Source organism: Penicillium malachiteum, assembly GCF_028827825.1.
Source record: "Penicillium malachiteum strain IBT 17515 chromosome Unknown utg000004l:1.0-4883003.0:1.0-4884900.0, whole genome shotgun sequence".
Lineage (NCBI taxonomy): Eukaryota > Fungi > Ascomycota > Eurotiomycetes > Eurotiales > Aspergillaceae > Penicillium > Penicillium malachiteum.
In genome coordinates, this window is record NW_026643097.1 from 257,267 (window position 1) to 282,624 (window position 25,358).

The 25,358-nt window shown below is 47.9% G+C and overlaps 13 protein-coding genes across 13 annotated transcripts; 10 read left to right on the forward strand and 3 right to left on the reverse strand.

Moving 5' to 3' along the window:
- Window positions 1-1,148: 1,148 nt before the first annotated feature.
- N7483_008243 (glycoside hydrolase family 31 protein) lies at window positions 1,149-3,213 on the forward strand (the record flags this gene model as incomplete). The annotated part of the gene is made up of 2 exons (XM_057091670.1): window positions 1,149-2,031; window positions 2,093-3,213. 2 exons carry the CDS (start codon window positions 1,149-1,151, stop codon window positions 3,211-3,213), a joined length of 2,004 nt encoding a protein of 667 aa, XP_056942844.1.
- Window positions 3,214-3,344: 131 nt separating this feature from the next.
- Window positions 3,345-3,536, reverse strand: N7483_008244 (uncharacterized protein; the record flags this gene model as incomplete). Its single annotated transcript, XM_057091671.1, has 1 exon — window positions 3,345-3,536. The coding sequence occupies one exon, from the start codon at window positions 3,534-3,536 to the stop codon at window positions 3,345-3,347; it is 192 nt and encodes a 63-aa protein (XP_056942845.1).
- Window positions 3,537-3,571: 35 nt separating this feature from the next.
- On the forward strand, window positions 3,572-6,492 carry N7483_008245 (FTFMHR domain-containing protein; the record flags this gene model as incomplete). Its single annotated transcript, XM_057091672.1, has 4 exons — window positions 3,572-3,761; window positions 3,974-5,316; window positions 5,370-5,511; window positions 5,579-6,492. 4 exons carry the CDS (start codon window positions 3,572-3,574, stop codon window positions 6,490-6,492), a joined length of 2,589 nt encoding a protein of 862 aa, XP_056942846.1.
- Window positions 6,493-7,370: 878 nt separating this feature from the next.
- On the reverse strand, window positions 7,371-8,981 carry N7483_008246 (sugar transporter; the record flags this gene model as incomplete). Its single annotated transcript, XM_057091673.1, has 1 exon — window positions 7,371-8,981. The coding sequence occupies one exon, from the start codon at window positions 8,979-8,981 to the stop codon at window positions 7,371-7,373; it is 1,611 nt and encodes a 536-aa protein (XP_056942847.1).
- Window positions 8,982-9,848: 867 nt separating this feature from the next.
- N7483_008247 (glycoside hydrolase family 39 protein) lies at window positions 9,849-11,364 on the forward strand (the record flags this gene model as incomplete). Its single annotated transcript, XM_057091674.1, has 3 exons — window positions 9,849-10,459; window positions 10,523-11,231; window positions 11,302-11,364. The coding sequence occupies 3 exons, from the start codon at window positions 9,849-9,851 to the stop codon at window positions 11,362-11,364; spliced, it is 1,383 nt and encodes a 460-aa protein (XP_056942848.1).
- Window positions 11,365-14,223: 2,859 nt separating this feature from the next.
- On the forward strand, window positions 14,224-15,039 carry N7483_008248 (lytic polysaccharide monooxygenase auxiliary activity family 9 protein; the record flags this gene model as incomplete). The annotated part of the gene is made up of 1 exon (XM_057091675.1): window positions 14,224-15,039. The coding sequence occupies one exon, from the start codon at window positions 14,224-14,226 to the stop codon at window positions 15,037-15,039; it is 816 nt and encodes a 271-aa protein (XP_056942849.1).
- A 115-nt stretch (window positions 15,040-15,154) lies between these two features.
- On the forward strand, window positions 15,155-15,337 carry N7483_008249 (uncharacterized protein; the record flags this gene model as incomplete). The annotated part of the gene is made up of 1 exon (XM_057091676.1): window positions 15,155-15,337. The coding sequence occupies one exon, from the start codon at window positions 15,155-15,157 to the stop codon at window positions 15,335-15,337; it is 183 nt and encodes a 60-aa protein (XP_056942850.1).
- Window positions 15,338-15,993: 656 nt separating this feature from the next.
- Window positions 15,994-16,494, reverse strand: N7483_008250 (uncharacterized protein; the record flags this gene model as incomplete). The annotated part of the gene is made up of 1 exon (XM_057091677.1): window positions 15,994-16,494. One exon carries the CDS (start codon window positions 16,492-16,494, stop codon window positions 15,994-15,996), a length of 501 nt encoding a protein of 166 aa, XP_056942851.1.
- Window positions 16,495-17,819: 1,325 nt separating this feature from the next.
- Window positions 17,820-18,437, forward strand: N7483_008251 (uncharacterized protein; the record flags this gene model as incomplete). The annotated part of the gene is made up of 2 exons (XM_057091678.1): window positions 17,820-18,056; window positions 18,288-18,437. The coding sequence occupies 2 exons, from the start codon at window positions 17,820-17,822 to the stop codon at window positions 18,435-18,437; spliced, it is 387 nt and encodes a 128-aa protein (XP_056942852.1).
- A 375-nt stretch (window positions 18,438-18,812) lies between these two features.
- Window positions 18,813-19,600, forward strand: N7483_008252 (uncharacterized protein; the record flags this gene model as incomplete). The annotated part of the gene is made up of 2 exons (XM_057091679.1): window positions 18,813-19,041; window positions 19,113-19,600. The coding sequence occupies 2 exons, from the start codon at window positions 18,813-18,815 to the stop codon at window positions 19,598-19,600; spliced, it is 717 nt and encodes a 238-aa protein (XP_056942853.1).
- A 904-nt stretch (window positions 19,601-20,504) lies between these two features.
- On the forward strand, window positions 20,505-21,824 carry N7483_008253 (uncharacterized protein; the record flags this gene model as incomplete). The annotated part of the gene is made up of 4 exons (XM_057091680.1): window positions 20,505-20,640; window positions 20,704-20,918; window positions 21,003-21,309; window positions 21,388-21,824. 4 exons carry the CDS (start codon window positions 20,505-20,507, stop codon window positions 21,822-21,824), a joined length of 1,095 nt encoding a protein of 364 aa, XP_056942854.1.
- A 346-nt stretch (window positions 21,825-22,170) lies between these two features.
- Window positions 22,171-23,265, forward strand: N7483_008254 (sialidase family protein; the record flags this gene model as incomplete). The annotated part of the gene is made up of 1 exon (XM_057091681.1): window positions 22,171-23,265. One exon carries the CDS (start codon window positions 22,171-22,173, stop codon window positions 23,263-23,265), a length of 1,095 nt encoding a protein of 364 aa, XP_056942855.1.
- Window positions 23,266-23,693: 428 nt separating this feature from the next.
- Window positions 23,694-24,562, forward strand: N7483_008255 (fumarylacetoacetate hydrolase family protein; the record flags this gene model as incomplete). The annotated part of the gene is made up of 3 exons (XM_057091682.1): window positions 23,694-23,752; window positions 23,853-24,064; window positions 24,135-24,562. 3 exons carry the CDS (start codon window positions 23,694-23,696, stop codon window positions 24,560-24,562), a joined length of 699 nt encoding a protein of 232 aa, XP_056942856.1.
- Between the last annotated feature and the right edge of the window lie 796 nt (window positions 24,563-25,358).

The following is a 25,358-nucleotide window of genomic DNA, read 5'->3' on the forward strand; positions in this document are numbered from 1 at the left end:
AGGTTAAATACCACTCCTACAGGGCCAACCACGAACTGACTGTCAAGCAACTTGAGTATACACAGCTCGGACTAATTAGAGTATTAAAGTAAGCCATTAAAACTAGGATATTTCAGATATACAGACAGTATACCACGAAGTATATTTCCTCTATCAGATCTATCTGTATACACTCTCCTAATAGCTACTGGTCTTTACATCACTCCAGTCCTTACAATACATTCACAACAGCAATTCCAATACTAGGATTATAGATATAACGGACATTCATATTCCAATTTTAGCAATTTCTTACGATATGAACGTGAGAAGGCCGGCCAAAAAGTCAAAGCTATATACTTTAAATGTAGATCGACATTCACGCAGCCGACTGCATATAAAGTTTATGTTGCTCGCGATAAATACCAGGCTAGTAAGAGTACCATGCTGGTCGCGGAACATAGTAGGAAAAGAAGAAAATGAGGCTGGTCTTAGGTAGCTATCCGTATGAAGTAGTCACGACTAAGGGCTACTGTCTGATTCTTGTACGTCAAGGGGAACTATTGGTTGTATTCTCGTGAAGAGTCTTTGCATTAAAAAACATACAGTAATAAGTTCCTAATTATCTAATATAATATATTGTATACTACCCATTTACAATAAGCGACTACGTTAACTATCGCCCTCTACGCACTACTCACAGTGACCAGCAGGCTCCGCGTAACAGGTGACCCGCGGGTGAGTACCAGGTCTAACCATCCGCACCTACTTTGCCGAATCTACATTAGTAGCCTACTCGCGATGAGGCAATTTCCGCCCCAATAGTGAAAGAATGACTCGAATAGGTCAGATTGTGAGAGGTAAATTTAAAGGTCTATACCACATATAGTCTACCTAATATTCATTGATCCACAGGTGAAACGTCTAAGAGGGAAGCGCCCCGGGGAGGGGGCAGCCATAATACCATGGAATCATCTAACTGTCCCCTCCGGGACTAGAAGCGTATGCTACGCCGCCGCTACTTGGCATTCCGGCGGGGAGGAGAGTGCACCAGACGCGATGGATAAAGATTGACGAATTTATAAGAATAAATCAATGGGGAACCAAAGATTCTTGACCATTTTCACCAACTATCCCTTGAACATTTTATTTTTTGAGTCTCTTGCAAGATGTTTCGTGAAGAAGGAAATCGACTAGTGTACGAGTATGACTCCGAACAGCTCTGGATTGAGCCGTGGGGGGAGAACGCGTTCCGGACCCGGGCCACGAAATGCGCCACCATGCCGACGGAGAATTGGGCTTTGTATGACAAGCTGGCGGATTCGACTTCCCCAGAGATCTCTATCTCTTCCGCCTCTGCCAGTATCAGCAATGGCAAAATACGGGCTGTCATTTCGAAATTTGGGAAGCTCACTATCTCCAACTTTGCCGGCAAGGTTCTGCTTGAGGAGTATACGCGCACTCGTCGGGACCTCCTTGATGCCAAATGCAGCGCTATTGAAGTCGAAGCTCGGGAATTCAAACCTATTCTAGGTGGTGATTACCATTTCACCTTACGACTAGAGAGCATCGACCTAAATGAAAAGCTCTTTGGCATGGGCCAGTATCAGATGCCATACCTCGACCTAAAGGGCCATGATCTAGAACTAGCTCATCGCAACTCCCAAGCGAGTGTGCCCTTTGTCCTGTCGTCTCTCGGATATGGCTTCCTCTGGAACAATCCCGCAGTCGGACGTGCTGTCTTGGGGAAGAACATTATGAGTTTCGAGGCCTATTCCACCAAAGTAATGGACTTTTGGATCGTGGCTGGAGATTCGCCCGCTGAAATTGAAGAGGCTTATGCCAATGCAACAGGCAAGGTCCCTATGATGCCAGAATTCGGCTTAGGATTTTGGCAGTGTAAGCTACGGTACCAAACGCAGGAAGAGCTCCTAAGTGTGGCGAGGGAGTATAAACGCCGCAACTTACCGATTGATCTCATTGTGATTGACTTTTTCCACTGGCCTAAGCAAGGAGAGTGGAAATTTGACCCTACATACTGGCCTAATCCAGGTATATCTCTAAAGTTCCACTATGATTTTAAGTACCTAGCTAATCAGAAAAATCCTTATAGCCTCGATGGTTCAGGAATTGAAGGAAATGAAGATTGAATTGATGGTTTCTATCTGGCCGACCGTCGATAAAAAATCAGAGAACTATGAAGATATGCGCGAACAGGGTCTTCTGATTCGTGTGGATCGCGGTATTCGAACTGGTCTAGATTTTGAAGGCGAGACTGTTCATTTTGATGCCACAAACCTCAAGGCGAGACAGTATGTGTGGGGTAAAGCACGACAAAACTACTACAGAAACTACGGCATCAAGGTTTTCTGGCTTGACGAAGCTGAACCCGAATATACAGCTTACGATTTCGATATTTACCGGTATCACCTCGGGTCCAATCTTGCCATCGGGAATATCTATCCAAGTGACTATGCACGAGCCTTTTATGAAGGTTTGTCCCGTGAAGGCGAAAAAAATGTTGTCAATTTGGTGCGATGTGCTTGGGCCGGCAGTCAGAAGTATGGCGCACTGGTCTGGAGCGGTGACATCGCCTCATCCTGGAGTAGCTTTCGGAACCAGCTTGCTGCAGGCCTGAATATGGGCATTGCTGGTTTCCCCTGGTGGACCACTGACATTGGTGGCTTCCATGGAGGAGATCCTAACAGCACTCACTTCCGCGAACTGTTTGTGCGCTGGTTCCAATGGGGCACGTTTTGTCCCGTTATGCGCCTGCACGGTGACCGGGAGCCTCGACAGCCTCAGCAAGGCACGACCGGGGGTGCATCTTGTTGCAGCGGTGCTGATAACGAGGTCTGGTCTTATGGACCAAAGGTTTATGAGATTTGCAAGAAGTATATGCTCATTCGCGAGGAGCTGCGACCATATACAAGGCGACTGATGCAGGAGGCCGCCGACAAGGGGACACCGGTGATGAGGACTCTTTTCTACGAGTTCCCGAAGGACGAAAAGTGCTGGGAAGTGACTGAACAATATATGTATGGCGACCGGTACTTGTGCTGTCCTGTGCTGACGGCCGGGATGACCAAGATGGCAGTCTATCTGCCAAACCTTATTGCTGGTGAGAAGTGGAAGGCATTCGATGGGGAAGAAACCTGGGAGGGAAACCAGAAGATTGAGATTGACTGCGCCATCGACGATATGCCGGTGTTTGTTCGAGTGAACAGTAAATAGACTATAGAATCCAAGAATGCAGTCCGATAGACACTAAACTCGATCATGTCTGATGGGCCATCACCCCCTAACCTTAAAACGTAGTTGACTATAAGTCGCTTATTACGAGATGGAAGACCAGCTATTTACCTCTATCTCTTGTTTCCACCAATGCCTGGAAGCTTGGGATACCACTGGTTGCGTTCCTCGAGCATTTCCGGAGAACGGACCGAAAATGTGGGGGAGGCCGAACTCTCAGCAGGAACGTGGAGTGGCCGCTCGGAAACGTGCGGGGGCCTGTTGCCAACGCCTTTGAGGCAGCCTCTGGCTTTCTTCGTTGCCATCTTCGTGGGTTTGCCATTCACAGACCAGTTGTACCATGGAGGAGGTTGAACCCTACACTGCCAGCAAACAGAATGCTGGCGAAGGCTCGAGACGCACCCGTGCCCCCTTGACCTGCACCCTTTGCCGTCGACGTTTTGCGAGAAAGGAGCACCTTGTCCGACATCTGCGGATCCACACGCAAGAAAAGCCATTTACGTGCGGCACTTGTGGGAAGAAGTTCTCTCGTATGTCAGTAGTGGCGTATCCCCGATGTTTAAGGTTTGGAACTGACCATCCTCCATTGTCAGGGACATTCTAAGCCGTCATGCGGAGATCCATGCACAGGACCGACAGCCAAATACTACAAAGCACCTTTCGAAGAGAGCATGTATACAATGCGCGTCAAGTCGAATCCGCTGCACAAGAGAAAATCCTTGCGCTCGCTGCGACTCAAAAGGTCTCCGCTGCGAGTACCGGATGTCGCCGACTAGTAAGCTAGGCACAAGTAGTGACAGAGAAGGGATACCTCAAGCCGACCCAAATCCGGGTCCAGATGACCTGGCCGCCAGTGAAGGAATAGAAGGGACCCTCCGCCAAACGGCCGCGTTGGATGACGACCATGGCACTCAACATCCGCTTGAATCAGTGGCTCCGGTGAATCGCAATGATCATGGTGAGATACCCATCAGCGCCGACATCTCCCATGGTCCGACCGTGTATGAAACTGGCCCAAGACAGGCCCCCAGTCCCGAATTTATGTCAGGAATAAACTGGCTATCACCGGGCCAAGCAATCTTCCAAGAATGGGGAAGTCAACTAGCCGAAATCACAGACAACGAGTTTTTTCCGCCGATGTTCAATATGGTGGATCTTACGGAGATGCAGCCGCTCATTAGTGGTGGCACTGAACAGGAAGTCGCCCCTGAAAACCACAGCCAGATTTTCTCAGGTTGCCCACCGCTAGGTTCCTGGGAAAATACAGAAGGTCACTCCGGGATCGGAGAGCCCAAGTCACCAGACACGTGCCGTGACGGGCTATCAACGGCCACGTCTGGGTCGATCGAAAGCAAATATTATGTCCATGGGGTCACATCAAGAGCTCCTTTTCAACGCAGGTCTTTCAATTCGGGAGCAGTGCCGGAGGGCTCGACGTCGGATCTTTCAACATCTGGCAGCATTGCTAGCAATATCATATCGTCCGTTGACCATTGGCTGACACGAGAGGTATATGAAAGAGTTGTTTTGAGCATACAAGAGCAGATAAAGACACAGCCGCAAATCCCGCCGCTAGAGTACTTTCGGCTTTGTGTGCATCTCTACTTCGACCGCCTGCATCCCAATTTTCCCTTCATCAATCGAGCGACCTTTCTAACTACTGACCCCCACTGGGTCTTGTTAATCGCAGTTTCTGGCGTAGGGGCGGCGTATGTACAATCACCGCTAGGGACGCAATGGAAGAATTCGCTGATGGAAATACTGGGAACGACTCTATCAATTCACCTCAGTCGCTATCAAGAGGCGAATTCAATGCAACATCTGGATATACATCTCACAATGGAGCTGGTGGATGAGGTCATGCCACTCATTCAAGCCAAGATTTTGCACATGCTGTTCATGATACATAGTAGCACTCTCTATATTACACGACGTGTCGGTTTTGAGCGTGCTGAACTAACGCAGTGGTGTTCATATCTTAATCTCCTGTCAACACCAGACGCTCCTACATCTATCAAAGGCGCTACAGATGTGCAGCTCTGGGTAAAAGCCCAGTCACGGCTCCGAGCGGGAATGATGATATGGGTGAGTGCAAATACTAATCCATGAGTGCAATGAGGTCCTGACATGTTATCCAGCTTTTGGATTCTATGATTTCCTACGAGCTGAATTGCAAGCATGTCATGAAGCTTGGTGACACCGCTAAATGGCTGCCCTGCCTTGAAGTCGCATGGGAGCAGCCATCGATTGCAAATATTGAGTTTGCGGAGAGGTTTTCAAGTACGAACTTCATCTCGACTTGGATCCCCTATAGAACGCCCCTCGCTGACGAGTTCCGTCTGAACAGTATCTTTTGTGGATGCGATCGATATGTTATACATTGAAAAGCGGGTTAGCCCACACATCAGCGAGTTTAGCCATGTTCTGCTCATCCACGCTATCTACCGACGGACCACGGAAGTCCTCGACAAAAGCTGCATGCGACTGTTATCCTGGAGCCCTACATCCAGTATGCAAGTCTTGACCAGCGAGCCTAATTCGATTCAGGAGTGGCCACCATCTAGCACAACGGCATCGAACTGGCGCAACGCGGCCTGTGACTCACTTGATGTTCTGAATTGGGCGGCCAACAGCAAGGCTGCTGAATTATGCTGGGAGGAGCCCACCATCCTGCATCTGCATCTTTCGCGGTTGATGCTCCTTGCTCCGATTGCTCATTTTCAGACTCTGGCAAGATTTCCGTCATCGCACACTTTGAAATGGCCCTCGATTCCTCCCAACCAATACGATTATGAAAACGCGCGTAACCAGGTCCTCCAATGGGCCATTCGCGATCAGTTCAAGGCTCGACTGTCGGTCGTACACGCCGGTGCCTTACTATGGCATGTTCGCCGCTTCAGCACCGACAACGCCATAGAACCATTCAGCATCTATATTGCGGTATTACTACTCTGGGCATACAGCGCTTCGACGTGCGCGGTCAATGACTCAAGCGGTCCAATGGGAGCTGATCAGGCCTCGCGAGGCGACTGTGTCGATCTAGATGATTCTGATGACGAGCCTCTTTGGCTTCGTCTTGATCGGCCTCTAGACGATGAGCTCGTCCAGACATACATTCGTGTCGGAAATAAGATGTCTGCCCATCTAAAGGGTGTCGGGGATATTGGCAAGCATGATGCGCCTTTAAAGATTCTTAAGCAGGGGTATCATTTACTTACTGGGAAGAAGTACGATAGGGGGGATCAACAACACTATCAATGAAAACGTGCCAGGGGAGACAAAACATTGCACGTGGGAGATACGGCGATCATACGCTGCAACAATCCAGTTCCTGATCGATGCAACAGGGGCTTTTTAGCTGAAGAAGTCACCCCTGACCAGACATCCAAAATATGATTTCATATTGCAAATTTCACATCTTGGTACAAAGCCTTCCTATATTGTTAGACACTTTGCCCCAGTAACTCATTAGACAAATCAATGGTTGCAATATAAAGAGACGTAGGCTACTTAACTACCTCATTTGCCTGTATTCACCCCGACAGCCCTAAGCAACTCCTGCACTACGGATGTGCTCGGACTACATTGACACTGGCACTATATACTTTAAGCGCGTGAAAAATCCTGCGAGCCAGCCAGGTTAACCGCGAAAGAACCAACAAGTTTCTCACCCTATAGCCACTGTTTTCTTGGTCTGAAACTACGTAGAGCCTGCGGCCTGACAGAGCATGGCCCGAAGCAATGACTTTAAAATATGTAGGGGCGTCTTTCCGCCGATGAACGCATCCTCGGCACATCTGGAACTCAATCGTAGCGTCTACTATGGTATATCTTGTCGAATCTTTGACTAATGATAACTTGATGCTGGTGCTGAGTGTATTTTATTTTAGGTGCTCGGTAGATTCAGCATGACTAGACAACAGAGCTATGAAGTAGGGAATCAAATACATTATGCATGGGCTATGAACCTTTGATCGTTTTAAAAGTACCTGCAAAGTGTTGACAACTGATTTCAACATCTAGATTTAGTGGTTGACTAGATAGGGCAATGAGTACACCATGAAAACAGTAGGCAGTTTAGCTATCTCGGCAAACCCCTTCCACTCCAGTATGGCACCAAATCTACTTCAAGATGCTCTTTAGTCTTTCAACATGACAGCCTCGTTATCCTCAGCGTATGCATCCACACAATACTTGGAGAAGTCCCTGGCGCCAACCCTACGCACAAATAGAATATCCAACTCCTCGAACGTCCTACCCTTCGTCTCGGGTAGCCTAAAGAATGTCCAAACAAAAAAGGCCAAGGCGCAGCCACCCCAGAAAAACCCAGTCTTGCCCTTCCAATTTCCAGCTGTAGGGTTCAGCATATATGGATTGATAACATTGCAGATGATCTGCGAGATGTAGTAGACAATACGAGCAAGACAAACAGACTTGTTTCGTAGGCGCGTAGATGAGGTCTCACTGATAATCGCATAGCATATTGGCCCAACAGTGAGGTAGTAAGTAAGCAGCCAAAGAAGCATCATTGTTGCTTGCGCATAGTTCCCCTCAACTGAGTCTCCGGCCCCTACAGAGACGAAGCCCACTACTATCAAAATGATAGTTAGAAGGCCCAACCCCCAAAGATAAAGAATACGACGACCGAAGGCATGCAGAAGATACCATGAGACAACAGTGCCAACAAAGGCGAGTCCGAGACCTCCCACGGACATTTTGAATGAGATTGACAACGGTAGGCCGGCCTGCTCGAAGAAGTAGGTTGGAGTGCCACCCATAGCTGAGCCACAGAATGGTTGGGCGGCGAAGGCCATACAGGCAATCTCAGTCCGGCGACGATCAACACCACGGAAACAATCCCAGTAACTTGTGCCTTCGTCAATTTGCTTCTCCAGCTCGTTAGTGTGGATCATCATCGCCACACCTTGTTTCGCTCCACCATTTGCGTCAAAGCCTAGACGAATCATGCTTCGCTCCGCAGATCCATAATTGCCTTGCCGGACAAAATACCAGGGGGACTCTGGAGCGAACAGCAGGATAACGAACAGCGGAATAGGCCACGCCCACTGGATAGCAAAGGGTATACGATATCCCCACTCCGTTGTGTATTCAGAAAACCCTGACTGCACTCCGGCCGAGATAAGCTGACCAATTGCCCAGCATAGGTTCACATATACAGTAAGATAACCGCGCAGGGAGAGAGGACAGACTTCAGACGCGTACGCAGGTGCCATGGTTGCAAAAACTCCCCAAGGAATACCGCATAAAAGTTCACCCACCAAGAGGACAGGTAAGTTTGTGGCAAAGAAGGGGATGAATATGAAAGCTGTGATTGCAACCAAGCTTGCCAGCAGCACCTTGCGGTAGCCAAATCGATGTGTGAAATACCCATTGGCAAAGGCGCCCACGATGGTGCCGACAGAGACTGCATTGCTGAGGCCATTCTGCCAGGAAGCAGTGATCTGGTAGCTGTCACTGCTCGCTATATACGAGCCGTAGCGTTTCTTAAAGGCTGGTTGGGCGAAAAAGGAGGACATGAGAACAATATCGTAGCCCTCCATGATAATGCAGGTTGAAAGCAGGACTGACCACATTGCCGCTTTAGGGTATTTGCGAATCGCTTGCATGAATGTATACTGGTGTTCCGCTGCGGCCGCCTGTCTTGCAAGATCGTCGGATTTGACATGATCGTCTTCGTGGCCGTGCTCCACATGGGACACCTCCTTGTCGTTTTTTTCATTGGATGCCATGGTCGGATGCTTGTAAAAGAATACAAGTTGAGTGGTTATGCGAAGTCTGGAAGACAGGTCAATAACTATTGTGCTGTAGATAAGGGGAAATCATTTGACTCACATATAATCCTTTGTTGAAATACTTCGTCGATCCCATTCCCGGCCTGATGTACATCAAGTCGGATGTTGAGAACAGGATCCCCACCGACCTTTTTAACGAGCACGGATAGGTGCCATCGACCTCTTTCACACATTGATCAGTCCATACTCCATACAGCTTTCAGAATCCGGGGAAATAATCGGTAAGTGGGCTCATTTGGTCTCATTGGCTCGAGGCGCTCGGCTCCAAACAACTACCCCGCCGGAGTACGAAGCCAAGCCCAGCCTGCCCATGTCATCTATATAGAGCTTGCTATTGATTTCCGACGGGGTAAACTCTATGTTGTCTCCATCGCGAATAGTGCGTATGGCACTCTTTCTCACCACTCGTCGACTCATAGAAATCCACGCGGCTGAAATAGCCTAATGCTTGCCCTTAGAGTTTCCGACCAGTCAACTATTAGGCTATTTGGTGCTGGATCCGCAATCAACTCGTAACCAGCTACCTCTTTCATCTACATCTTGGACGAATAATACTGTAGAGCAATGTTCATCATCTTTGCCTGAATTCTCCACGTTCCCCCACATTCGCCACCAACCCCCGTAACACAACCCAAAAAAATAATCTAAGAATGTGGGGTTCAATGATATAGTTTCTTCAGCAATTTAGTCGGGGGAAGCATCATAGCCACCTCCGTAGAACTATAAAATGACACTCGTTACGGCATGGAGGATAGACTTAACAATCAAAGCACGAGTCCATTTGATTCTATCTGCCTTCTGAGAATGTGGCATCAATCCTCTGCATCACTTCTTCTGGCCCTTGTGGCCCCATCAATTACGTATGCAGCGGCAATGGCTCAACGAGACGACAGCGTAGGCAACGCTGTCGTCAATCTCTCTCAGAACAACGGCGCGGCGACCTTCCTCGGCTCGGGTTTCATCTATGGATTCCCAGACAATGGTACGAGCGCTGAAGATAACATCCCTGACTATTTCCTCACCGATATCAAGTTTAGAGCATGCCGCGGCGGTGGTGCTCAGATCGATGCTGTCGGATGGGCGTCCGGCGGCTATGATGGTTATATTGGGCGTTTTTATTCGGCCCTTTCAAACTACCGTTCGGCCCGCAAGTATGATGGAGAATTCATCCTGATGCTGAGCGACCTGTGGGGTGCTCAAGGCGGTGCAACCGCGGCTTCCGTTTTCCCAGGCGACAATGGCAATTGGACGGAAATGGAGTTGTTCCTCGATCAGGTGATATCCGATATCAAGTCGAATGACATCTTGGAGGGATTGATAGTTGATATCTGGAATGAGCCTGACCTCGAAACATTTTGGTATCCCGATTGGTCTCAATATGTGGAATACTTTGTCAAGGCCACTCAATACTTGCGGTAATTTGATTGTCCATGCTCGCCCTATTAAAATCTCGTCTTGAAACACTAACTTGGCTCTAGAGCTAACTATCCTGATCTACCTGTGGAAGGTCCATCGATGGCAAACTCGCCCAGCACCGACAACACTAACTGGCAAGCCTGGATGTCATCTATCTCTGGAAATGATACGATTCCAGACCGATTTTCTTGGCATCAGATCGGGTCATGGCAGCGCGAGCCTGATGTTACAGTGCCTGCTTTTACCTCTTTACGGGAGACTTATTCCGTTGCTGAGAGGCCAATCGATGTCAATGAGTATGCTTGGCCCTCAGAGCAGAACCCTGCCAACTCGATCTTCTATCTCTCGCAATTTGAGCGTCACAATATCCGAGCCTTGCGTGCTAATTGGGGTGGTGGTTCAAACTTGCACAATTACATGGCCAGCTTGATCTACGCCGATGGTTCGGGATATTATCCCAATGGTGATTGGCAGCTTTACAAATATTACGGAGGAATGTTAGGCGATCGGATTGCAACTACTGCATCTTCAGATCTCCTATTCGATGCCTTTGCTGCCGTATCGGATGGGAATATTCTCAAAGTTATCGCCGGTACCAGGACTGTCCAGGCCTCATACGATCTTATCATCACAGGATTCAGTAAATATGGGCTTGCTACCGAGGGCACGCTCGATGTTCAAAGCTATCGATTCGATTGGAGTGGCTCTGAGGTGCAAATCGATAGCCCGGTTGACCTGGGCAAAGCTTCCTATGGCTATTCTTCAGATACAGTAAGTTACCACGATTACACAAGGCGCAATATGTTCGCGGCCAAGTATAACTAACTTCTTCGTGCCCTAGCTCACCATCACTCTTAATCCGCCGACTAACTCAACCGGTTACGCGTTTGAGATTCAGCTTTGAAGCTGACAAAGTCATATTTGAGTCGGCTTAGGGGGGAAGCAAGAGCTTGGGGATTCAAAAATGTCAAGTTAAGCCAACTGAGAGATGTATATTCTGCTTAAACTCGGCACAGAATACCAACAGATTGTGATAAATTGCACTGAGATTGGAAAACGTATAGGTGCTGAGCGTAAGAGGAAGTAAGAAAGTGAAGATATGTCCTAACTAGGTATTAAGCGGTGTGGGCTAAAGGCAGTACTATCCAAGCAGCCAATGGATAAGGGAGATTACTCGTTATCTACGTCACGTAAAGTGTAAGGACAAAAGTATATTATGAGTAGAAGAAGTTTTTCCCGGGTGCAAAAACTGATAGTTCCCAGCTAAAAGCAAAATTCAAAACAGGTTGTAAGAGGCATCACTAGAAAACAGTTCACATCATCGTATCGCAACAGCAAAACGGCTCGAGAGTTGACATGGGGTGCTTAACTACTCGAGAGTTCAGAAAATCTGTCCCATAACCTTCCCTTCCATGCTCACAGTTGTTAGGCTTTGGCTCCTCCCCTTCCCGAGTACCTAGGTAGGCTTCACAAAGTCTGACTACAGGATAGCGGACACGCTAAAGACCATAGCGATAACCATAGAGATGATCCCTTCCAGTATAGACATACATAATTAAACAGTGAGGCTAGTGTGATTATTTTTAGCTAATAAAGCTACTGTCACGGGCCGAAGCCCTATGTTGGTCACGGAAGCACGTGACCGACCACACATGTTGACACACGAACATACAAGGAAAGCGCCTTTCTTCAAGATTAATGTAAACAGCATGCCGGCCTAGTAAGATTGAATCAAGTCTTGCTACATCCCTTCACAGCTACCGAGAGCTTCGGATTATTAGTGTAGTCGCCGAGGGCCGAGTAGATTATCCGAACTAACAGGAAGGGAGCGGACAAGGTAATACTAAGGAATAACTTCTTCTGATACTTAAGCATTACGAAGGAGTAGGTATAGAGAAGCTAAGCGGTAAGGAGGATAACCAGGACGTATACAGCGAGGAAATGACCTATAGCTACTTTAGGCAACGTCCCTAGGGTATATCCGTGTGATGTATCGGCGGTACTGATTCCGACTATACCAAGGATTAGGCCGATGATAGCCATAAGAGTCACCAATCAAAGGGGACGAGGAGGAATTTTCTTTTCCAAGTCGCTAGATAGATATTTATTAGCCCTGCTCAGCTCCACCGTCAACCATGATCAACTCACATTAGTCTTAGCATTCCGACATAAGCCAGCAACACGGGCGCAATGCCGATCAGCTGGCACACATCCCAACGACTCACAAGAACGGATCTGACACCGGTTCGCCAGCCCAAGCAAAGAAAGCATGTGGTCTCCCACACGGCTATTCTCTCTTGTCGGCATGTGGCTTATGTGCGGCAGATAGTCGGGTGGCTATCGCCCGGGTGAGTTTAGGGTGAGCACAGCTTTAGCGTCGCGCGACCGGGGTGACATAGGGTGAGTGCGTAATAGACAGGGTGAGAATCTGGCTGAGAGCGGGTGAGAAGATCGCAGAGGCGTCGAACTATACCGAGATATGCTCGCTTTTCGGGTATGAAGCAGAGGAGAATATCGTCCAAACCGGAGATGGTTATCTTCTTGGGCTACACCGATTGGCATATCGGAAGGGCGAAGAGAGCATGCGAGTGAACCAGGGTGCTGGTGGGCTCAGCAAGAAAGTTCTTTACCTTCACCATGGGCTTCTCATGCGCAGCGAGGTATGGGTTGCTTTAACCGATGAGAGAGCCCCAAATCATGACCTTTCAAATCAAGATATGGCATTTGGTACTGGCCCATGCTGGAGTTGAAGATGGTGAGCTTGCCGAACCTGGAAATAACAGTGCATATTTTGCCATTGGTGATATCCGCAGAGGCGGATGAGATGGAGATATCGGGAGAAATTAAACCAGCTAACTTCTCAGTGAGACTTCAATTTTCTGTAAGCATATGGTAGCGCATTTTGTGACTCGGATCCGGAACACGTTCGCCCCCACGGTTCAATCCAGAGCTGATACTCATAAACCAGACGGTTTCCTTGTTCATAAAACATCTGGCACGAGAAAGGTTGATTGATCTCTCACGAGAAGTTGATAGTCACACATTGCTAATCGTCCTTCCTTTTCTTAGATTCGTCCGAGTCCATTTTTGCATCTTCTCCAATCCTGCCCCGCCGGAGTGCCAAGCGGAGCATACGCTCACAGCCCCGGAGGGGAGATTCCCTTGGGCTATGGTACCCCGCCGCGTTCTCGTGTGCTATCATGTTCCAAATTAATCATTTGTCAAGCTGATGGGGACAGGGGTCGTGGCAGTTGAAACGACCCCTTCATCGGCAAATTCTCACTGATAGCGTTGGTTCCAAGCCGACCCAACCGACGATCCTGATGCTAAACATTCATTTCCACTGAGTGACCCACAAATCATTCATCGGCCCTCCAATACCTTTCACAAATGCTACATAAGACCCGGCTAAAGGCAGAAATCATCTGCCAAGTCCAGGATCCACCTTGGCAGGAGACACGGCTTTCAACTGATATACTCGCTGTTTCAAACATAAGTGCCGGTGATTAAGCGAACATGACTATGGGTACATCAATATGGGAGAACCAGGAATCGAATTTGCATGATTCAAGCTGACGATCTGAAACGATGTCTCTTATTCAGTTCGCAGGTGTTAAATAGCACCACGATATCATAGATTTAGGAGCTGCAAGCACTTCACTCATTCTTTTCCTCATTTCGTCCCTCTTTTCATTTCGCTATTCTGTCCTCGCTGGGTCGTTGACAGGCTCATTCTTTGTTACATTTCTCCTGAGTGCCCACAATGCGTTCCCGAATTCACCTCCCGCTCGCCTTGTCCTTGGCTTCGATCCCGGGTGCTCTCAGTCACTACTTCTTCCCGTACTTCATCGACAACACAAATGTCACGGACTACTACGAGTATGTTCGTGAGGATACCCAAGGATATATGCCATGGAAGGGAAACTACGACAGCGACGACTTGCGCTGCAACACCGATTCCTTCCAGTACGCCAACCAGACGGACGTGTACAAAGTGAAGGCAGGAGACACAATTGGATTTGGAACCGATTTCGGTGCTCAGATCGAACACCCTGGACCTATGCAGGTGTACCTGTCTAAGGCACCCGGCGACGTCCACGACTATGATGGGTCCGGTGATTGGTTCAAGATCTGGGAGCTTGGCCCAACATCTTTTAGTAGCGATGGCATCGAATGGGGAGTGACTGGCCGGTCCAACTTCACCTTCCCTTTGCCAAAGGAGACACCTCCTGGTCATTATCTCGTCCGCATCGAGCACATTGCACTCCATGGAGCTGGAGATTTCGGCGGCGCGGAGTTCTACTTTAACTGTGCACAGATCGAGGTCGAAAGCGATAGTACTGCTATTCCTGAGCCGGTTGTGAAGATCCCGGGTGTCTATGATGGTTACGAGCCTGGTATTTTGTTCTACATGTATCGACCCTACTGGCATAACTATTCCATGCCGGGACCGTTGGTGTGGCCCCAGAGCATTGGTAATTCGATCTATGCGGAGGGTGTGACGGGAACGCCCACAGGCACTTGGTCGGCCCCTGCGGTGACTCCCTTGCTTACGTCGGCTGGGGTCATGTCTCAGTAGCGTGCGAGTTACCTCTACGCCACTCACCTCCACACCACTGACTCCTGGGAAGTCACGTTATTCTTTCGGAGCCACCACTGCGCCAGTCGCTGAAATTAGAATTCCAGCAGGTACCATGGATGGTGTGGATGCCCAGGCCTCAGCCACAGACTGTGCTGCGATGACTGTTACCACCACAACGACCATTCGACCTGAGACTTCCACGACTGAGGATAGTTGTGCTGCCGTGACAACTACTACCACTGTTACTACTGCAGTCACTGTCACGGACTTTGCGGCGGAGACTCGGCCTATGTAATTTTGTATTTTTGTTTCAGTAGCTAAATATTTTGAACTTATGAACGGATACAGCCTTCATTTCAGGAGCTTCCTGTACCACCCTTCATCCAAAGTTGCATTTCGCGGGATACTGCTATGCTTTCGCCACATATTCTAGCCCTCGCTTCCGCTACCGGGTTCGTTCATTCCCAGGACCGGTTGATTTGATCCCCATAAGCGGAGGTCCAATTCGGCGCAAATGTCTCAGACCCATTGCAGGCGTCACTGACTCACGAGTGCCTGAAAAAAGGGCAAATACGTCTCAGGAAAATTAAAAGGAAGAAAAACATGCCAGCGAGGAGGAAATCAGGCTCTCGCTACATTGGCCAAGAATATCTTGGCAGGATAAATATCGAGTGAGGGGCATTTCTTCATGACGAGAATACTACTTTATTGTACCCCATATATTTGAGGATTGCCCTAGACAGACTAGCTTCCGGCGATATAATAGAAGGCAGACTGTCCATATTTTCTCAGGCAATACTCGATGCACAAATGGCGCTGCCGCGTGAGACTCGAAATACATGTTCTATCCTTATCGTCTCATTTCACTCCACGGTAGATCGCATCAGAAGGACATACCAACTTGCAAAACAATCGCTGTCAATTAGAGTGGCCGACTTGATTGATTATCTGCTAGTCTTGTTGAGTAGTCTGTGAATTGTATAGTGCTGGAAAAGTATCGAACCCAGTAAGGTTGGATGCTCCGCTCAGACTGGGCCAGTTGCAATCCATGGCACCTGACCCAGGCAGGAATGTTGCTAGCTGGCGATTCTGGATGGCTTCAATTGAGTTCCAAAGCCCAGTAGCGGCCGATACCAGCTGCCTATGAGCTTGGTACAAGGCTGGCTGTATCTCCCTCCAGCCCACTTGGTCTTGCGTGGCCAGGGCCTTCGCCTCCAGCTCTTGCTTCAGACGAGAAATCTCACTCTCGGCCGGTAGATTCTTGGTTTGGAGACTGTCTTTTTCGATGGTCATCTGCTCCAGTCTTTTCGCATCTTTCGCCTTTTCTGCCTGGAAACGCGCTTTTGTCCTAGAAAGGTGCTCATCTGCTTCTTTTTCCATCTCGGTCTGTAGCTCAGAAAGGAGGTCAGAGCAGTTTTGAGGGTCGATCTTGTCATCTTTGCGGGAACCCATCGCGGAAGACCCCTATCTGCTGTCAATGGAAGCACACAAATGGATAGAGAGAGACAAGCTTCTGAGTAAAAGCTACTGCCATGGTTAAGACAAATGCGACTCACACTGCGATGCTTCTTCAAAATGCCAGACTTTGCTCCGCGAACGGTCGAAGCTGGAGAAGCTGACCGGATTGAAGCATTCGAAACAGATCGACCTTTAGTAATCACCGTTCTTGCTCGCTGCGAGTGATGGCTGGTTCTATCCTGCTTGCAACTATTTCCTCTCGACATAGTGAAGGGAGCAACGGAAATGATGAATGATTGGCGGTAGGATGAATCAGAGACGGGGAATCGAGCTGTCAATGATCATATCCCGTGGAAAGTGAGCATCAGGGCAGTATTTAACATACACATTGGAGCCTGCCAAGCCAAGGAACCACGATTTAAATCTTGAAAATTAACTCCCAAACTCACTGGATACAAAAATGATGCTCAAAAGGTTGCTCAGGTGGTTCGACTACTGTTCAATTTGACCGATCAGTGTTTCAGGTATCAGCTCAACCTCACATTGTGAAATCGCCTGGAGGTTTCTGGAACCTAATGATGAGTGAAGTAGAGATTCTTGATGCGAATAGACTGCTATTTGATGCCACCGTCACATTCAAAAGGGGTGTCACTTTTGTTTCTGCGACTTTGGTAGCTGGAATATGTGCGTATGCCCTCGCTGACCTTCACCACTCGACCTAAGTTGATCGACAGTAGCTGATTGTGCTGCATTGTGCTATCATGTCGTGCTGCCTCGAGCTATGTGACAAATATCGTGGATTCACAGAAGAAAAATTTATGGACAGTCTTTTTATTACTCGAGATTGCACGGGATTGATAGTCCTGTCGAGATCTGCAATGCTTGACTTGTTAATTCACTCCCCCAAAGCAAAGTGACCTATTATTTGTGTAAGAAACGATGTAGATTCTGTACTGAGCCAAACAATCCTCATTTTGGTTGTTTCCCCCAATTTATTTGGCAATGGTCCCGCAGTCATCGCCGTTGAGTCCACATATGGGGAACCAACGATTATGCTGACCCATTACCATTGAGTAAACGGAAATCATTCAGCAACCATAATTGATCAATATTTGAAATTGGATTTATCTCCCGATGATCTGCGGTAGGACCAAGCAGTCCCATCAAGTCCCTCAGTAGCAATATGTGCATGCGGTTCGAGGGATATACCGTGACTCACTCAATCAAATTCAGTTGCCACTTCTTTGGTATAAAAAGCAGTCATCTCTCAGCTGGACTTTTTCAATCAAGTGAGTGTCCATTCGTGACTGCCTGCAAAAATGAATGCATTGTCTGACGACTCGACTGCCGACGGGCGACAGCACCCCCGTCAAAGATTGCAGCGTGCTCTCTCGTTGTCATCGCGTGATTCTGATGGTTCTGGAAGTGCTTTGAGTGGTAACACCACAGTGGATGATCCTTCCTTCCAAGATGAGGACGACGAGCTCGAATCCTGCCTCGGAGTTGATGAGGGAGAGCAATCGCCGGGAAATGAGTATCTCGGCCACACTGAAGCGGTAGAGAGAGTTCTCCGTTCATCTGACGCAACCGGCGCAAGAGACAACAACATCCGTTGCCATTCAATGTCTAGCTGAGTATGTCCAGTAACTTCCCTTTTCTTGAGAAATATAGCTAACCTGACTGAAGTCTAGATAATCGGATGAAGCAAGTGAAAGACCCAGGCCGCCTAAAACACTACTGACAACTTCTTCGTGGGCTCGAAGCTGCTCTACGTGAGCGGAATATAGGGAATGAATTTGACGAATCATATGTTGGAAGATGTCAGCAATCGATTGGCAGCGGTGGAAGCGGCCATTCAAAACGTGACTGATACGGGAAGGAAAACGACGAGTGGTCGTCGTCGCTCTACCAGACAGACCGCGCAACCGCGGCAGTGAGGACCTTTTATACTGAACCAAGATGGGACTCGGGCTGCTGAATCGGCAAAGCGGTATCTAAGTCCCCTCGCGTTATGTATGCACCCGGGAGCTTCTCTATTTACACTCTTTGCAACCCTGGCGTAGGACAGGGAGGATGACAGTCTGCCTCCGGAATTACCATTGTCTGGTTGAAACGAACTTATTTCCTTTAATTGTATGAGATAACGGATTTCATGATGATGATATGTAGAAAATAGTCAGAGAGATAATTGACACAGATGGTAGCTCTGACGATCTACATAGTAGTTTGATGGGGTTGACCGCTAAGTAACGTTCCCTGGGACTAAGAGCTCCAAGCTCCAAGCTTCTTGACATCCCCACCACCTTTCCACCATGGCGCCCCTCCGCCGCTATCTCCGCATCACCAAATATTCTGTTTTAGAATGTCGCATATACCTCGAAAGTCCGTCAGATAATCGTTGGCTCCTGAGCTCTCCAGATCCTGTCCTCCCACGCGTGTTCGCCGCAGTTCGCCCGCTGGTACTACCTAAGCTGCGAGAAGAGAACGAGCGACGATGGGCCCGGAAGAAAAGCAAAGCTACCAAAGATGTGATCGCTGAAGGTACTGCCAGACTTTGACTAGATTACCCGCTGGATGAGCATGTAGGCTAATCAATTCTGGCTCTGATTTAGATGATTTCGAAGTGGGAATCTTCCTGCGTGAATCGCGCTCCCGGCATTCCCTCCTGACGCGAAACAAGACCTTTCACAAGCCGACTAAAGATGAGAATCCAGAGAACTCAGCAGCTCAGCTGGGGGACTCTGCGCAAGTTGCAGACACAGAAATTGTTATTGAGAGCGATAGCGAGCCCGAAATCGACTTGCGCAATATTCCCGAAGCGACCGAGGGCGACGAGAGCGTACTGAACACCGAACGGCCCTCACGAAAGAGGAAAAGAAAAGCGGAACTGGATGCTGATGACACCCAAAGCAACACAGATGAGAAAAAGCTTGGATTCACTACCCACTATGAAGGGTTTAGTATCTCCGGATGGGTCTTGTGTCTGCTAGTCGCGCGCAAGGGCGACCGGACACGGGCGGGTGTGAAGGCCGGCGAGCCAAATCAGCCTCTGATGGAGCAGTGGATCTCAACACAAGCAGAAGGTGTCAGCGCGGACTGAGAGCTCAGAATCGTTCGGATATTTTGTTCTGGAGAGAATCTTGAGTACTGGTCAAGCTTTCTCTGTCACATCAGCCACGGTTCCGCCTCCGCGCCCTTACAAAGACTGGATCACGGAGCTGCATACTTGCATCTATATCCAGCATATTCCAAGCTCTCACAAAGACCTCACTTTCGAGACGAATGCTTCTCGTTATGACCTTAGGGCTTCCCATACCTCAGCTTCAATAGAGGCAATCGCACCTCTCTCCATCGATGAAGTGGCCGCCACAAAGCGCCATAGGGCTGGAACAACCCCCTTTCAATAAGTATATGTTGATTGATGGCACAACGGCGGGATCCGTCACCGCAGTCGACTCGGGTCGAGCCAGGGTACTTGTTTTCTGATCTAGCTATCTCCCATGGCCAAGTTTCTACAATCATGTAGATCAGGATAACTTTGACACACATGGGGAGCTTCCGATGGCCATTCCATTAATTTACACGTAGCTAGTACACACATATACAGTAAGATTAGACATGAGTCCCCGGCAGTGGGGAGGATCTTCAAGTTTGATAGCATGAGTCTCATATAACATCTCTCAATCCCAACTTTGGATCATTTGACTTTGGAATTTTTGTGACAATGAACACTGTAAGAATATTTTGAATCCAGAATCTGCAGCCAGATGACAAAAAAATCCAAAGAGTCGTGAATATTGGGATTCATAAAGATTTTTCCAGACTCGGATTCTGTACCCCGTACTCTGTACTCTAGGCGGGATCAAAAGCGGAGCGGGCTAACTCCATTGTTGCCTACTCAAGAGTCAAGACCACAAAACCCGCCATATTTCACAAGTGACACATCCTTCTTCACTTCCCTTTACTAAAACCTCTCTTAAAACTGTTGATTATCACTTATTCTCATGGCTCGGGTACTTCGAATTCCTCGATCCGATGAGCAGGATAGCTTCATCCTGATCCATGTGGTGAGTTCAGGAAGTGGTCCGCTCAACTTAACGCTCACAGCCACTGAAGGCGAATGCCCATATGCAGCTACTAGTAAGGCCACCGGGAAGTGTTGAGAATATTTTTGAAGCACACTCTGACTAGCTCATCTCATAGTCAAGGCATCCCAGCTGAAAGGGCTTCGTGCCAAGAACTACCAGGGCTCAGATGATGAATGGACCCAAATCATCTCTTATATCTTGAAGCAATCGACTTCAAGTACATCTTCAGCGGCATACACTGGAGTAGAGACCTCCGCGAGTATCACAGGCTCAGATGATGAAAACAAAGAACTTGTCATTACGATCCGAAAACGGGTTCAATCCATCACGGTAATGAATATTCTCCAGCCAAGCGCCCACCCACCTTCTGCTTAGAAATTCTAACCTATGTGCTTTTCTGCTTTTCTTCTATAGCAAAAACTAGGATCTATCACCCTCAAGCAAGATGATGATCAAGCCATTGAACTTTTTGAGTGGTCGGGTATCTCTCTCGCCAGAGTGGAAGAATTGGAAAATCAAACCATCGAGTTGTCAGATCGGTGCCGCGTTGCAGATGAAACGATACAAAAGTTGAAAGAGCAGCTCGATGAATTGATCAAAGCCAAAGTACAGCATGAATCTAAATTGATTGCCAACTTTGCTCAGCTCTTGAATGAGAAGAAACTCAAGATCCGCAACCAGCAACGACTTCTCTCTGCCGCAACAGTCGACCCTTCAAAAGGTAAGTCTCACTAGCTTGGGTCTTCATTACAACTGAAACTAAACTCAAGTTCTCATGCTAAATCTAACCGGAACTTAGTTGCGGAGATACGAGCCCACTCTGTTCAGTCGCATACAGCTAAGGGAGAGGAAAATCTTGCTAAACGAGGCGCACAGAGCCTGGACGACACAGATGATGAGAGTGATGATGGTTTTGAGAAAATGGATGTGGATAAACCGAGATCTGGGAATTCATTGGAGGACCAGGATACAGAGGATGAAGATGAAGATGGCAGTAGGACAACAGACGATGACTCTGATGGGTCCATGCAGGATGAAGTACCATCCAGCAAATCCCAAGAGCAGGATAATGATGACCCTCAGCGCTCTAACACAAAGGAAGCGACGCCTCCGCCGCGGAGAGAACTGCCCTTCACGAGGCGGAAACCAGCTGAACAGCCCGAGGCAGCCCCGATTCAGAGCGAGGTACATGTAGGTGGAGAAACTGCCGGAGAGACTGATGATGATGAGTTATAGTCTTGATCTAAATAAGATCTCTCGTTTGGACCGGTCTATGTACTCCATGTAGTATGGATGAGTATATTCGAAACTGATACCCAAATAACTTTACACTGGCATTTTCTATACTGTAATTGCAGTCTACACACTGACCAGATTCTAATTTCTACCTATATGATCTTTAATTTTTCAGTAATTTGAATGTTTCTATGTATTACGCTGAAATGTATCTTGAAATGCCAATGTTTCAAATTTGAAACATGACGTAACTCCAAGCATCCGTCATTCAATCTTATAAACTTCCAATGTTGTAACTTGAATCTTGAATGTTGAATCTACAGCCTTAACCTATCTAACATCTATCATGCCCAGCAATATTGGCCAGAAATTACTCAACGCCCTGGGAGGCCATTCAAATCATGACCCACCCCCGCAATATCCACCGCCACATCAGCTCCCCGGTGGGATGGTGAACAACGATGAGCGCCCTTTATCCTCTCCACCAAATCGGGGTACCTACCCGCGCCTCGCACGATTGTCAGACGGCTCAATTTTATCATCATTTACGCGGTTTCCAGATGGCAAGCGAGCTCTTTGTGTGGCTCGCAGTATCGATAATGGTCAGACATTTGAGAATTTCTCTGAAGTCACGCGCGCTGCGGGAGACGTGGATAATTTGTTCTTGGTAGAAGCAGCTCCAGGCATGGTGCTAGCAGCTTTCAGGAACCATGACCTGGGCCCTCATGGTCCTACACATTTCCGTATCACGGTATGCAGGTCTTTAGACGGAGGTCGCACCTGGCAGTTTGCATCGCAGGCAGCCGAAAAGGGTGCCCCACTCGGGATCTGGGAACCGTTCATGCGACTCGGTCGACAGGGTGAGGTTCAACTTACCTATTCGCAAGAATTCGCACCGAATAATCAATGCACTATGCTCGTTGTCTCGAATGACCAGGGCAGTTCCTGGAATCCTCCGGTCTGTTTGCACGGGCAGAAGGATCTCCTTCGCGATGGTATGAATGGAATCGCAACTACATTTGAAAATGGTCGAGAGGCGTTGGTTATGGTGTTTGAAACCACACGCTATGGAAAATTTAGTGTGGAAGCCTTAATATCATACGATAATGGAGTCTCCTGGCATAGCCGCCATGAAGTATTCCGGCCTAAGCCTGGTCATAATGCAGGATCTCCACAAGTTGCATCTTTTGCAGATGGTTCTATGGTAGTTGTGTTTATGACCGATGAGGATTCATCCCAGGTGGATTGGGTGAAGCATGCTTCTATCAAGGCAGTTTTTGCTGGGCCTCCACAGAATGGACGGATTCAATGGAGCGCGCCTACTCTCATTTCTCCTGCATCTAGCTTTTGGCCTGGTGTGATGGCAATTGATCATAATACTGCACTAGTCACTTATGACCGGGGTGGTCCCTTGGCTAAGACGGTCACTTGGAGACCTTAGCTTAAGTTGAAACATAAAGTGTTGAAAGTGACTCCGAGTCGGGCGCGGTATCCGATGATCGGGTCATGCATCCGGTATAACAACTTGAATATAGTAGACATTGACTCAAATCATGATGCTCCTAGTTGTCTTTATGTATAATACTTTATAATATTTGAAACGATTGATTTATGACAATGAGTACTACATATTCTGAATGTAATCCAATCTTTGAATTGAGAGTCCTTTGCACTTCAAATGTTACTAGAATTCCATACAATCAAATATACCCAGGTGGATAAAGATACAAGCGGCCCCCCATGACCGGGTTGACTCCGCATTCATCGGAGCTTGTCCGCGGAACTCATAAACCATCTCACTCCGGATTGAACTTGTCCTTGTACTACCCTCATCATTTCCCCCCCGGTCGCACAACATTACTATTCATCATGGCATCCTCCATTAGAGCCAATTGTCGCAAGATTATGTGTATCGGCCGTAACTACGCGTGTGTCTCTTTCCCCGACGAATTCCTGCGACCTACACTACCCCAGTTATTCTCACAAGACAGCAATAGATTACTGACCTTTTGAATTTCAATTATTTAGCGATCACATTGCCGAGCTGAACAGCGCGACTCCCAAGCAACCATTTTTCTTCCTCAAGCCTGCCTCCTCAATCCTTACCCCCGGCGCTGGCCCCGTCCTCCGCCCCAAGGGTGTTAGTCTGCATTATGAGGTGGAATTAGGTCTCGTGATTGGCAAGACCATTCGCGATCTGGACCCAGAGGATGAGAAGTCCGCATTCGACGCCATTGAGAGTAAGATTGATCCCAATCTCGATTTTAGCGCCCATGAAAGAAGCGCCCGCTAATTCTAATCTTTCTTCAGGCTACGTGCTCGCTATTGACATGACCGCCCGCAATGTGCAAGACGAAGCTAAGAAGAAGGGTCTCCCCTGGTCCATTGCTAAGGGATTCGATACTTTCCTCCCCATCTCCGAAGTCATCGCCAAGTCACGCATTCCTAACCCCCACGATGCCTTCCTCCGTCTCCGTGTTGGCGATGTCGAGCGCCAGGCTGACTCCACCAGCCTGATGCTGCACCGCATCCCTAAGCAACTTGCTCAGATCTCCCGTGTTATGACCTTGGAGAAGGGTGATATCGTTCTGACTGGTACCCCCAAGGGTGTCGGTGAGGTCAAGGCCGGTGATGTGATGCATGCTTCGATCGAGGTTGATGGTAAGGAGATTGAGGAGGGTCGCATTGTGGTTGAGGTGCAAGACAGTCAGAGCCGCTATGAGTTCAAGGAGACCTAAATCAGGTTTGAATGAATTGTGAATATCATTGATTATATATGGAGTGGGCATGTATCAACGAATTTATCAAAATACACACACGATATCCAAATTTGAACTGGATTTCAATAATCTTTCCACATGTGCGAGGTTCCATTTTGAAACTCACCCATACCAACACAGACTTCAACTGTCTTCCCAATTGCACCCACGGTCTTGCTCACATGCTAGGGCCGATATCAAAAAATCCCGGCCAGTGTATGGACTATTCTTCTTACAAGGGAATCTAAGATCCTGTACATTCAAACTCCTGAAACTCGATGAATGGTCCCAAAATAACTTCTTTAAACGGATGTTGAAATCAGCCATTACTGGTAGCTAAGATTAGACATAAAACCACAATGGGTCATTTATATCATTCAAGTTCTATCGAGTCTTTGTACCATACATCGCTTTCAGCATTCTTTATTCCCATTGCCTCCTGGATTCAAATTCTATTGTCTTATTGTTGCCAGAAAAAGAACCAAAGACTCGACGATACATAGAACAATGTACTAGTAGTCTCCAGGGCTTAGAGTCTCAAACATTGTTTCATGTTTGAAAAAGCACCATTGTGCCCTTTATGTTCACAACTCCATTAAGACTCGAGTCATAAAGAACATTTTGAATTGTGTAATGGTCTCTTTGTTCGAGGATAATGGACCTATTTTCATAATCCGAAGTTCATTCTTCCATTGATTGTAAATAATAGCTCATGAAAAGGCATTATGCGAGAAAGCATCATGAACAACAGCATTTATAGCCGGATGTTTCCCAC